This window comes from Pyrgilauda ruficollis, unplaced genomic scaffold, assembly GCF_017590135.1.
Source record: "Pyrgilauda ruficollis isolate IOZ18807 unplaced genomic scaffold, ASM1759013v1 scaffold8, whole genome shotgun sequence".
NCBI lineage: Eukaryota > Metazoa > Chordata > Aves > Passeriformes > Passeridae > Pyrgilauda > Pyrgilauda ruficollis.
The window spans coordinates 6,370,161-6,383,604 of NW_024529932.1; the positions used below are offsets into that span (position 1 = coordinate 6,370,161).

The 13,444-nt window shown below is 36.8% G+C and overlaps 1 protein-coding gene across 13 annotated transcripts in view; it reads right to left on the bottom strand.

Annotated features, from left to right (window-relative positions):
* Positions 1-13,444, bottom strand: part of ZMYM2 (zinc finger MYM-type containing 2) — an 87,820-nt gene that overhangs the window by 18,507 nt on the left and 55,869 nt on the right. For all 13 annotated transcript variants that reach the window (XM_041487199.1, XM_041487200.1, XM_041487198.1 and 10 more), the window contains 3 exons: positions 7,914-8,086; positions 1,687-1,852; positions 786-820 (listed from right to left, as the gene is read on the bottom strand). In XM_041487199.1, coding sequence (XP_041343133.1) covers positions 786-820; positions 1,687-1,852; positions 7,914-8,086 — 374 coding nt within the window. The remainder of the gene's footprint in view (positions 1-785; positions 821-1,686; positions 1,853-7,913; positions 8,087-13,444) is intronic.

The window sequence follows — 13,444 nt, forward strand, 5'->3', positions numbered from 1 at the left end:
CCTTTAATGCCTAATTGCATTTAAAAGCCAATTCTCTCAGAGCCTCCATGCGACAAACAAATCAAAACCGAACTAAGTTTCAAACAAAATACACTAAGCTAACTGAAAACAATGTTAATAGTAGTATTTTCGACAAGCTGAGAAAAACAAACTCAGAATGATGAAGGCTCCTGCTCCACTGATGATCCCCACCCTTCCAGACAGCAATCCTGCAAAAGGCTCTGCTTCCCTACTCTGCAGCAAAGTCAATCAGACCTTGAGCACCTAGAGAATTCTTCTCTTGGGAAGGATAAAATTTAAGAACCGAGGATTTATTTTCAGCTTTTTAAAGCTGAGCTACCACCTTAATATTCCAACTGGACAGTGAAATTCTCTTCCTGTTCTATACTAAATAAATACACCTAATCAGTCTAAACACACGCATAAGACACACAGTGTGCTAATCAACTTTTAAGCAACATTTATAGGCACTACAGATGTAAAACACGTGGTTGATGATTTAGTTTCCCAGAAGACACTGAAAAGAAAGTATGAATATTTGAAATTTTTATTTCACCTATAGATGTGACAAAGAGACAAAAAAGCTCCATAAATTTAGCTTAGGATCATTCAAAGACAATAATTTTTGGTTGTTAATAGCATTCCTCTAATTCACCAGGATCTCACATTTTAAGTACATCTAATTATGTTTTGTGTATATATATACATACATATAGAGAGAGAGACAGACAGACAGACAGAGATAGAGAGTTAGGTTTAAGAGTGTGTTAAATAGATGTACTTACTGTCATTTTTGTCCGGGGGGTTTGACAGCCTTGATCTAAAAGTACAAGGAAACATTTTTAGAATTTTTTTTTCTCTTTTTCAAAATCAAAGCAAATTTCAGTAAGCAGCTCAAGATAACACTTGTCACCAATGTAACATTAAATCAAGAGAACTCATTAGTACCATATTGCAGGTGAGAACTGCACACAAGACTTTTCCTTCATGGACATTTCCCCACTGATCTCCCTCAACACTCCAGTATTGAGCCTTACACAAAGGCAAATGATAAATCAATGCTCTAGTCAGATGTGAATACAGCCTCTTTCAGAAAAGTAAACACCAAAACATTCAAGTATGAAAATGGCTATACAAAGTAGCTGAGCTGCTATAATTGCATTAATTTAAAAGCTGGTTTATTTGAACTTTGTCTGACTTCCCATTTAAACCACACGAACATGCATTCAGTGCCCATGAGCAAATTTACACAGTACCTATTGCCAACAGAAAGGAAAAAAAAGCAATATATTCATCCTATCTAGATACTTTCATTGTATTCTCATTGCCATTTCACTTATATTCCTTTAATTCCATTTAATTAATTTCTTTTTTTCATTCCTAGTGCATCTGTTCTCTGTGACCAAAAGGCATTTTGAGAAATGTTTCCACAGAGTAAGTGATGACAAACTGGAGCACAACAAAAGAGGAAAACATTTTCTGTTCCCATGATGAGAGAGGACTAAAATTACACTTAACCCACAACAGCTCAATGATAACAGCTGACAACAGCTCTGATGATAACACAGAAAAGGATAACACCCAACGCAGTTTAGTACAACAAATAAATTATCCGTGCAGCTTTCCATTTTTCATTTAAAGGAATCTCCTGGCTCGGCACTCCTGCAGCCCTGAAGCAGCACCTACCATAGTGCAGGTTCTCAGGTCCTTTCTGGGTGGCCAGGTTGGGCTCGTTCTGCTGACAGTAGAAGCGGAGCAAACAGTGCTGGTCGCAGAAATGCTTCATCTCGCCGCGCCACTGCACCTTCTCTTTCAGGGCTCCTTGAGACTTACAACAGTCACACCGTACAGCCTTAATGCAAAGGAAGATTTTCATGTTTTTAAGCAGGCCTTGGGAAAAAATTATTGCTACATTTTAAAAGGCTACATTTTTTAAGAGTCCTGAGGATTCAGTAGCACTGTACAGTTAAGTCTCGCTCACGAACAACTGTTAAAACCATTAAGCTGCCTTCTTTTCCCACTGCTTAATGGGGGCCAGCACCCAGAATAAATCTGCTTGCTTTTATTCATCTGTCACTATGTTCAAAAAATAATAAAAAATTGCTCACTTCTAAAGAGTCATAAAAAATAATTTTGTGCATCAATTTTAATTAATTTCATTGAAGCATTCTGCAAAACAAGAGCAGAAAGAGTTCAGCTCCTTAATGATTCTACTGAAATGAGGTCAAACACAAGTCATTTTTTGTACTTCCAAAACCTGGCAGGTTTTTGTTTTTTTAATTTTTTTTAAAAAATTAAAAGTTTTAAAAAGTCACCAAAATAATCACTTCTCTAGGTATCAAATCAGCATAAATGTTTTTTATATTTCCATTACTTTAGTAGTTTGGCATCAATTTTAAACTCCAATTCTTTAGCTCATCCAAGTTTCTCTATGATTTATAAGCAACAATTTCTCTCAAAAAAAGAGGACTCCCCCAAAACTTAGTTAGCATGTAACATGGAAACTCAAACATTTAAATAATGTATCTTTCATGAACCTGCATGTTAATTTAATGAGGCATCACTAAGGCAGACAATGTTTTCCTCCAGAATAGATGCTACTGCATTTCATCTGCCGCACTGTCAATTACTATCTGAATAGTGGTAGCCTCAATTTCACATCTTCAAGTAAGCAAATAATTGTTTGCACTACAGCTCGCCTTGATGTTGCTTGCAAGCTCCATCCTAAAGCAGACCTTAAGAAATTAAAAACTTTAAAGATGCTCAGGAATCCAAAGTAAGTCAACCTAATAATATAGCCAGGAAGAGGGAAGTTATAATATATGCAACATAAAACATTAATACATAAAACCATACACAACATTGCAGTTATGCACAAGGCTCTGATGACTTAAAAAAACAAAACAAAACAAAACAAAAAGAAGTCCAACTGTAGTTTTTGTGACTCCAAAAAAGTATGAACAGGCCAATTAGTTCAAATTTTAAAAATAATTAAATGTTTTGTTTCTTCTCTGTATTTGAACAGTGTAGTACCATCCTCTGGCAGTGTAAGAAATTAAGCTCTCAGTAGTAATTTTCAAGTATTTAAAGATGATACATAGAGAGGCTCGTTTCTAACAGTATTAAATATGTTTCTAACAGCTTTAAATTGGGAGCAATTAAAACTGCAGCTTCAAGATCACCTCACACTAAGGCATCAGGTGGCCCTGGAAGAGCAGGTATTTCTCTTCCCTCTTCTGAATGCAGGTAGCAGCAGCAGTGCTTATGCACCTGTAGGGCACACAAGGTCAGAAGCCTTGCAGCACTGCATCATCCCCATCCTCCCTCATTTTTTATTGTATTTGTCACTTGGACTTTCCACTGATGCTGATCCACAGCTCCTTTTGCAGATCACCTGCTCCTTTTGCAGATCACCTCAGTGGGACAAAAGAGCAAGCAAGCTTTATTCTTAGAAGGGAGTGGGGAAGAAGATAAAATGTAGAGTGTTGCCAAAATAGTGTAGATTTAATCAGTTCAGGAAAGCTGTGAATCCACACCTTTAAGGCAGATGCAACTTCCAAAGCCACCAAAAGACTGAAATACCAGTAGGAAAAGGAAAAAAAAGGTATCATTCACTCTGAATTTAAATCTCAAACCCACCTAACACTGATTAAGAATGACAGCTGACTCACGTACAGAAAAGCCCATCTATTCTGACCTGCTGCACGCTGCTTGACTATCAAAGCACCACTTTCTGCTCATTTTTCTCTCCTTCAAAGAAAGAAAAAGGGGTCAAATCTTGTCAAATCCAGCAACTACAGCCTTCCTACAGCAGGGCCTGTTGTGATAGGACAGGGAGAAATGGTTTTGAATTGGAGGGTCAACTTAAGATTAGATATAAACAAGGTCAACTTAGATTAGATAGAAGAAAGAAGTTTTTTAGAATGAGGGTGAAACACTGGAACATGCTGCCCAGAGAGGTTATAGATAGGCAAACTTTTAAGGTCAGGTTGGATGGGACTCCAAGCAACCTGATCGCATTGAAGAAGTCTCTGCTGATTGCAGAGGTTTTGGGATTACCCAGCCTTTTGAAGGTCCCTTCCAACCCAACAATTCTGTGATTCTCTCATTCCTGCAACTGTTCTCCCCCTCTCCCGGTTTCCTTTTTCAGTTAGGCTTTTGAATAAATATACTATTGTCTCTCCTGGGCTATTAAACAATTTAGGTAAAAAAAGATTGGTTTGCTTCTGCATGGAAATTACTATTCGTCACGAAACCTGGGATTCTTTTACAGTGACACTTCACTTCTCATCTCTACATTTACTACACTTGAATTCTACTATTTCCATAATTCTGTTTATCGTCAAGTTATACACTGTTCCATGCACTGAAGTTTCCTGCTACCTGTTTGCTCACCCACTTCCCTGATCATCAAATTTACTGAATGTGAAAATGAATTTAAGATTTTAATGACATTTTATGATTTTTCCTTCCTTCCCCTTTTCATTTGTTTTCACCTGGGATAGTGGCAATAAATGTTAATTGAATCTCCAAAATACCTGCTTCAAGTCTGCTTATCTCTGTGTTCCAAAAAGCCCACCTCTGCTTGCTGTGCTTGCACTGCACAAGTCCTTTGCCACTCCTAACTGCTTTTTGATACATTTCTTTTCCCATTACTTCAACGTGTTCAAATGGGCATGGTGATTAGTACAAATCACTAATGTTGGCCCCAAATTTGGGTTAAAGAATAAAATTTACATATGTGGGGCTTTTATTTACATTTTTAATTCCTCCATCACCTGGTCCTAATGTTCTCCAATGCTTTGGACTGCTATAAACTTCACCTAATCTTAGTTGTCTACTCCAGCTTCAAATGCAGTAAATAGGAAGCAAAAGCTGCTCCCAGAGAGTGAGTGATTATAAAAGATCAGCTGTTCTGAAAGAGCACTTACTGGAGGCTGAGATGTCTAACTAGAGAATGGCGGAATTCCGACAAGACAAATTCCACAAGGCTGTCTTGCTGTTTTTACCATTTTGATTAATGCTGGCTTCACTTTCAAATTTTACCACTGCTGAGCTCACCAGCCACAGAGACTTTTTTTTGCCTCAGACTGTAGTTCCCCACCTCCTACTTGCTCTTTGCTGCAGACAGCTGACCCCCACTGACCACAGAGCCATCACGGCACACGCTGAGTCTGATCAGTTCTGCACTGCAGCCTCGCACGGCCTCTGAGGTTACAGTGGAGAATCAGACAGCACTTCAGCTGCAGTTCTGCCACCAATGCTTCTCAGTGTGTATTTAAGGAATCGGTTTCTCCGCTGTTCTCAGAACTGTATACTCTTTTTCAAGGTAATTTCAATGCTCTAGTATAACATCAAATGATTGAAACTGTCATCAAACATCAGGCTACCTGAAGATTTATACTGATGTTTCCCAGGCATTCTCTGGATTAACATCCAAACCATTGCATGCAAGTTTACAGGAGGAGCTCTAAAAACTTAGGGAGCTAACCTCCAGATACCCAAAATTTTGCCTCTTGTCTCAGAGGTGCATGGAATCCATAGAGTAGAAATTTCCTCAGAACTTGGCACCAACTACAGATGATCAGGACTAAAACTATTCTTTTACATTTCACTGCCTCGTATTAGATTTAAAGGACTCTTATCTAGGTAAGGCTAATGAACTTTTAATACTTCTAGATAAATTGTTGTGCTTCTACTACTGCGAATTTCTTTTGGCTTTCTGAGAAGAGAATTTTGGCATTCAGGGAAGTGCTCCCACAATACCTGATTATTTTAAAAGGTTACAACATTTTCCAGATAATACTACATGAGAAAGATGTGTCCATAAAAAAAAGTAGACAAAGAAGATGGAGACAAACACTTGTTTAATGAACACAATGATGGTGTTAAAACATTACTGAGTTATTACTACTTATTTCTCTTCATGTATACATTCATTGAAACTCCAAAATAACACTGGACATTGCATAAATGAGACAAAGCTCATACATATGTAACTATTGTTTTAAGAAGCTAACAGACAAAACAGCTAATGAAGTACAAATTCAGAGAATGGTCCTCATCTATTCTGTCTTCCCATGTTTTGATCATTGTCTATTTTGGCTATATAAGAATATTGAGCTAACAATGCACTACCAAATCTAAGGTATCTGGAGCAACTTCCATAAAGTGGGAAAAGTTATCAGCAAGGATGTAAAGAAATAAAAAAGAGCATTTTAGCAAAAGACAAAATTCCCCAAAACCTATCGTATGTCTTTCCCACGTAATAAATCTCAAGCTTTTTTAACTAAAACTCAATTGCATTAAGGCTTTAAGAAGCACTTGAAAAAAATTACAATTAACAATTCTTCATTGGAACCCTAGTTACACTAGTAAGCGTAACATCCAAAACGTAGAAGTATCTAACACATCAACATCATCAAGTATCAAAAGCTACCAGCAAATTTGTTTCAATTGCCTTTTTATGACATCAGATCTAACTTTGCTGGAACATGGTAACAACAGCATTTATGCAGACTCCTTGTGCCATGAATCGGGATATCTGAAGCCCGAGTTTTCAAGTGGTTCTCAAAGCTGAATCACAGCACAAGCTTCCACAGAAGCTTAGGTACATTAAAGTAGTTTGGTATGCACACCTCCAGACTATATTTTTTGCTGAGTCACCAAAAGATTTCTAAAGCACACCAAAGATTTAAGTTCTCTACCAGAAGGCACTTTTTTCATAGGGATAAATTTCATCTCACACCCAAAGTTTTAAGGCATATAGAAAGATTAAATATTACTGTATGTAGTTAATATTTTTGTTAAGAACTTTGCAGCCAAGCTCTGTCACCCTATTTTCATGTGAGACAAAAGAAACACATTGTTGTCTTCAGAAGTTTTCTTTTAGGAATGTCTAACAAGACCCTACATACATTACTCAAAATAAAGAATTTACAGTGTTTGGCTATAACATTTCTGGAACCAGACATTCCAAAATATCTGATATATCTTCATATTCAGTTCTTTTATGGTAGGTAGATCATCTTGAATTACAGGACTTGTATCTAGCCCTCTAACATTTCACGTTTTTTACTGCCTTCCAGGCTGTGTGCAGAGTTTTGGTACGGTGATGAATTTTGTACTGTCTTTTTTGCAATTGCATCCACAATGTAGTTCTTGTTTTGAAATTATCAGTGTAGCTTTCCAGGACGTTCACACCAGAGATCAAATATCTTATCCATGGCACTAATCGCAGGTTAAACCCAGTCCAATTTCATCTTTTCCTTTCAAAAAATGTAAACAAAAAAACCTCTTATTGTGAAATCTTTGCTGGTGCTTCACAAGGCAGTTAAGCTTCCAGAGACTTAGGAATAGATGCTATCTGTTTGATTTAAACTGTTATTAGAAATCCATTTGGTCTTGCTTTTTCCTTTGGCATCCTTTCCACTGCGAAATACTGAACAATCAAAGCCTCTGCAGTTCAAACTGTGGGAGAAGGGAAAAGGCAAAAAAGGAGGCAAAAACAGGAACAAGAAAAACTCTGCTAATGTCAGTGAACTCAAGGTATCCAGCTGCTACTAACAGCGTTTTCAACATTCTGAATACACATTTAAGAAGTTTTGACAAGAAAAATGTGGTATTAACTGAGAAAAAATTGAAACTGTAAAGTAAAAAATATACATACTAATTTTTTTGTTTTCTGTAACTCAAGACTTCCTTGCCAAATGAATTAATAAAATCAGATTACAGAAATGCTGCTCTAAGATCTACGAAAACTGAAATGATGACATTAATACATTTGCTTATTCTACAGCAAATGCTTTGCTGAAGTAAGCCATATGTGCTGCACAGTCCTTGAGATATCCTCACATGTGCATTTTTGGTTTTTTTAATTGTGGAGCTCTCGTCAAAAATTCTGAGTTACTTGCCTTGTAGTACCAGTCCTGAAATTTTTTACAGCACTCTTCACTGCAGAAATCTCTCACTACACCATCAAGTTCCTTAGTTGCTCCCTTTTTGCACAGCTGTGAGCAGTAATTACAAGTAACACATCTCAGTCCTAACCGTCTTGCAAAGTCTTGTTTATATAGCAGCTTGCAGCCTGGAAACAGATTTTAAACATTAGGAACAAAGTAACTTTTACAGAGAGATATCACAGTTAAGAGTTAAATATCGAAAATTAAATGAATACAACAACAGCTAACAACTGGGGCTTCTGACAAATTCAGGTTTCACAGTAAGACTATTATGTCAAGACATTTTTACCCAAATACCTTCCCTACACAACTCTATGGTTTCCTGTGATGCCTGCATCTTTTTCAAAACCCTATGCAATTTTTTTAAATCAAATCCCTGAATAAACAGTCAGGAAAAAAACCCACGTAATTTTCTTTTAATATAGACCCGTGCAAAAGCATTGACTTGGAGTTACATTGCTCAGTTACACATCCTCAAAATGCTACAGATCCAGACACCACTAGCTACTAAAGAAATACCTATCTTCATGGATCAACTTAATTTTATTATTACCTTTATTTATATTAATACAGCAAACCACTTAAGATAACTCATTAATATTAAGAACACTACTATGTACAAGATGACCTCAGATCTTAAAAAAAAGATTTCTTAAAAATGTAACAATAAAGTAAGCAATGGTCAATAGTGAGGCAATGAAAGGAAATTGCAATTACACATGAAATTTGTGAAGAATTTATATGTAATTAATATTTTCATTTTTTTTTCCACATTGGGGTGGGGTGGAGATACTGGTTATTTTGGGTTTGGTTGGTTGTTATTTTGTGTTGGTTTGGTTTTTGATGGGGTTCTTTTGGGGTGTTTTTTTTTTGTTTTGTTTTTGTTTTGTTTTTTCATTTACTATGCAGCCATAATTTCAAGGCTGCAATAACGACAGCTATATTCTTCCATAATCTGATCCCCCCTGAAGCAAATTAGAAAGACATTCTACCATATTAAATGCATTAAAAGATGAATACTGTAGCTATTATATAGGCTATTTTCAGAATATATTGTATTTAAATGACCTCAAATCCAGCACCTATTCAGCTGATGCCTAAATCATATACTGTATACCTCTGTAATTGTTCTAATTTTGCAGGAGAGAACAGAATGAGAAGATGAAGTAACTCTCTATATCGAACATATAGACCTTTAATCTAAGGAACTGCGCCTGTTTTTATGATCTACCAAATATCACAGCACCACCAAAGATGAGAACTCAAGTCTTCCAAAGTGTCCACTCTGCTAGGATGTATCTATAATCTAACAGATGCAGAATTCTGTATTTCTGATAAGTTATGAAACTCAGTATGTAAGATACATGCTGTACTTCCTCTGCCATACAGAATATAGAAACACTATAATGTGTTCAGTAATTTTAATTATGTGACTTCTGCTGTTGTCTATTAGGGCAGAATTAATATGTGTGAAACTGAGCTACAATTTTTAAATCACTAAAAGCACAGGAATGCAAATGGAAGATGCAGCAGACTGAATCTTCCAAAAACAAAAGGTTTATTGAGGAACTTAAACTTGTAATGGAACAAGCTTTGCTAAGGAATTAAATTTGCTAGTAATGACAAGACGTTTATAGAATACTGTACAAATAAGATACTGTAGGTAATCTGGGTTAAAGTGGTTTTGGTCTTTTTTTTTTTTTTTTTTTTTTTTTTTGTTTGTTTGTTTGTTCTTTGGGTTTTTTCTTTTCAGTTCTTCAACAACAGAATAAATTACTACCACAGATGGCAAGTGCCATATCCAGAAACCATCCTTAGAATGGACTTTCAAATACATTGCTTTGAAGGAAATAACAATCCTAAAGATAACAGTGTGTGCAAGCTATTAGTTAAAAGTACCAATTAAAAGCAAAATTTCTTGCCAGTATTTTTTCCTGCTGGCTCTATCTCTCATTATTGCATGAAGCATCATATTCTTTCCACTTCTTTAAAAATCCAGAGATACCTCAGCACCACAATGTATCCTCCTCTTCAGTGGTCTCTTAGAAGAGCCACGCAATGCTGCATCACGCTTTCAAAACTACAGACTAATAGCACTCCTCTACTACCAACCAGGCAACCTATGTCCACCTGGCTAAATAATTTTCAAAAAGGAATGGAAAAAAGAAACATTTTTTTCTTGGCTGCTGAAGTACAGGAAGTAAAGTTGAAGATGATGCAGCTATTTTATTTTTTAAAGTTATCAGGTAAGAAATTTTCCACTCTACAGTCAAACATCTCCCATATCTCTGTGACTCATGGAAAATGATCAGTGAACAGTAAGTAAGGGGAAACAAAAAGTAAAAAATTCCAGCCCTTAAGACCTAAGTGCCTGGAAATGGTGTTTTTTTAAACAGACCAGTGATTGCAGGGCTTCTTGCTGAAGGAGGCCTCTACAGAAGATAAAAAGACCCGTTTTTATAAAACTTTGGATGCTGAGAGTAGATTCCTACAACCCTGAAACTTGCTAAAGTAGAATCTTTACAAAGTCTTTCTTTTGCAACACCATAAGCAAAATTCTACAGATTTTTCTGAAACTCTTTTATGCATTTATAATGGTTAACTTCATCTATGGGGCCAAGGAAATACTGGCTTAGCAAAGAAAGAGAAACCGAAATGCCTTTCTTAGCTCCTTGGCAGTCTGCAGTCCAGTATATACATTTTTATCACAACGCTATGGTTTTGACTGAAAGTAAGACTGTTCATATGGAAAAAGGTATTTGACTTTGGCAAAACAGATCCCTAAGCTCAAACAATTTGGTCTTCTCTTGCACAAGAGAAATCCTGAATCAACATAACAGTAACACCATGCTGGCCTTGTAGATGTGACCATGAAGTTGGCTTTGATTTACAGCACACTGTGAATGAGTAATACAAAAAGCACTGAATGTCTGACCTTCCTAATATAAACACTAAAATGCTGAGGGGTTGTTCAGCCTAACTCCCCTGGGGACTTGGGGTTCATGAGTGTAAGCACTGCCTAGAACAGAAAGCTGACAGTCCCAACATTTTGAACAAAGACATCTGGTTTTACTCAGATAAGTTCCTCAAGATTTCTGCTATAACACCAGACCCACAAGTTACAGTGTGATCAGATAAAAACCTCTACTGCTTTAAAGTGCCTCGGAGAGAAAACACCTCTTACTTTGAAAGAAATTATAAGCACAGGTTATCTGGCTCAAGCTACAGCAGCCATTAATTACGGTCTTTATTAAAGTTCTAACATCCTTCCACAAGCTGGCTGTCTGAGACCACTAAGGACCATTTTCAGAAGTATCACCAACTCAGAATTTGAAGCAAAGAAAAAAAAAGTGAGTATCTGCTAACTTCACATATCCTTAATTACGCTATTAGAATTCTGGCTTCCAAGCAAAGCCCAACACAAGACCTATCTCTTAAGAGCCCTGAATTTTGGTTCCCCACATAAATGGTAGAGAAAGAAATTACCTGAACACATACAAGAGAAGATTGCTGACATGACAACATCCAGGCAGCTCCTCAAAACCTTTACCTCAGGGAAGTTCCAGGTTAAGAGAGCTTCCTCTCTCTTGGCAGATCCAAGATCTCTGCCAAGTTCAGCCCTGCAGAGTTGCCCTTGGCAGAAACCTGCTTCACTTGACTGACTGCAGACTCAGTGCAAGTAAGCTACTGAGAATATGATCTTACTCTACCACAGCACCTACCTGAATTAAAGGCAGTTCAGTACATTCCCACATCAAGTAGCTGTGTAAAAAGGAATGCTGAACCAGAAATAATCCTGAGTCCTCAACACCAGTCCCTTTTTTACCACAGGGACGAATAGATTTTATAAAAAGTAATTGTTCCATCCTAAAATAATTGCTTTTTTACCTCTGAAATGTTGTCCTTACTAAACTACCTTTGTTCTTCAAGTAACATGCAAAACTTGCTTTTCTCTCTTCTTGTAATTATTTTAATTGTTACCTGTTCTAGAGAAGAGTAGCAACAGGCCTTTAGCATCACAAACTACATCCTGGAAGCTTTCTGGAGCTATGTTCCATCCAGATTTTTCTGCTCCATCTCCCTCTGTACTGATTTGAGTGCAAAACCTCTTCCATACCCACACTGCTATCACATGCTGTCTCTGGATTCATAACAAACTTATTATCTTTAGGAAAACAGATGCAACGTATCCAAATTCTGGGTCCTCCTTGGATTACTGTTAAAGTAGACGCTACCTTCTTCTGTGTGCAGAGAAGTTGTGTATACCTCTTCGTTCCTTGTCTTCACCTGAAGAACCTTTTATTATTATTCAATCCAACTTTCATACAACCTCAGTTTATCCTACTATTTCCTGATATTAGGTACTATCTACAACCTCAGTTTATCCTACTATTTCCTGATATTAGGTACTATCCACAACCTCAGTTTATCCTACTATTTCCTGATATTAGGTACTATCTCCTTAAACTCTCCTCCCTCCTACTCCAATCCAGTTACTCATGTTTTGCTTATTCTTAAATCTTGTCAGGTTGATAATTCTTTCACGTTAATAAGAAGCATCTTTATAAGCTTTCTTCTTCTCGTGCTCATAATCTCATCACCCCTTATCTGCACCAGTCAATGCTGTCTTTGCTCAAAGACCTATCTCAAATCTCTTTTAAAAAAGACACAAAAGTTGAATTAACACTGAAGAATGAAAATCTAACAAGGACCGCTGGTGTCGACAATGCACAGGATTTCACTTGATATTCTTGACCATGTTACAAATTATCTCTCCACAATGAAAAACAAAAATTTCAAGAATCAATACATGTACAGAAATTTTAAATTATACTACTTGAACACTATCAATGTTCTCCCTCTATAAAGGGAAAGGAAGATAAACAATCTCTTCCACAGCATAGTTATATCTTTCCATTTCTCGACTACAAGAACACAGTAAGAAATATCAAAATCTAGGCTAAAAAGTTAAAACTGTCCAGTAATTTCAGAAGAGATGCATCCAAGAAGCACTAATTGGAAACTACACCGAGACTCTTCCACAAGTGAAATACCAAAGAACCAATTGTCCAGCTCTTCCATGTGTGTTTCTCTAGGAGGTGCAGAACTTTGCTTTCCTTCAGCATAGCCAAAAGCCTTCACTTGGTGCTTCTGTAGCAAGGGAGCCTATTAAATACCTCTTAAGTGACTTGTCAGAATTGAATATGCTGTCCCTTTTACCTTAATTCATTTCTATAAGCAAAAAATATTACTTTAGCTTTTACAGTAACAAAATTTGTTTGGAACAGTCATCTGTGGCTCAAAGATTTAAAACCAGAATACTTAATCAGATGACATGGCCTGAACAGTCACAGCCAAACCATGGCCTCTGTGCCATCAAGCGTTCCCTGGAGACAACTGCCATGGCTCAAGATGCCAGGAATGTCCCATTCTAACTTCTGTCCATAGCAGGATGTCAGAGTGTCTCAGAATAGCCCAGGCAT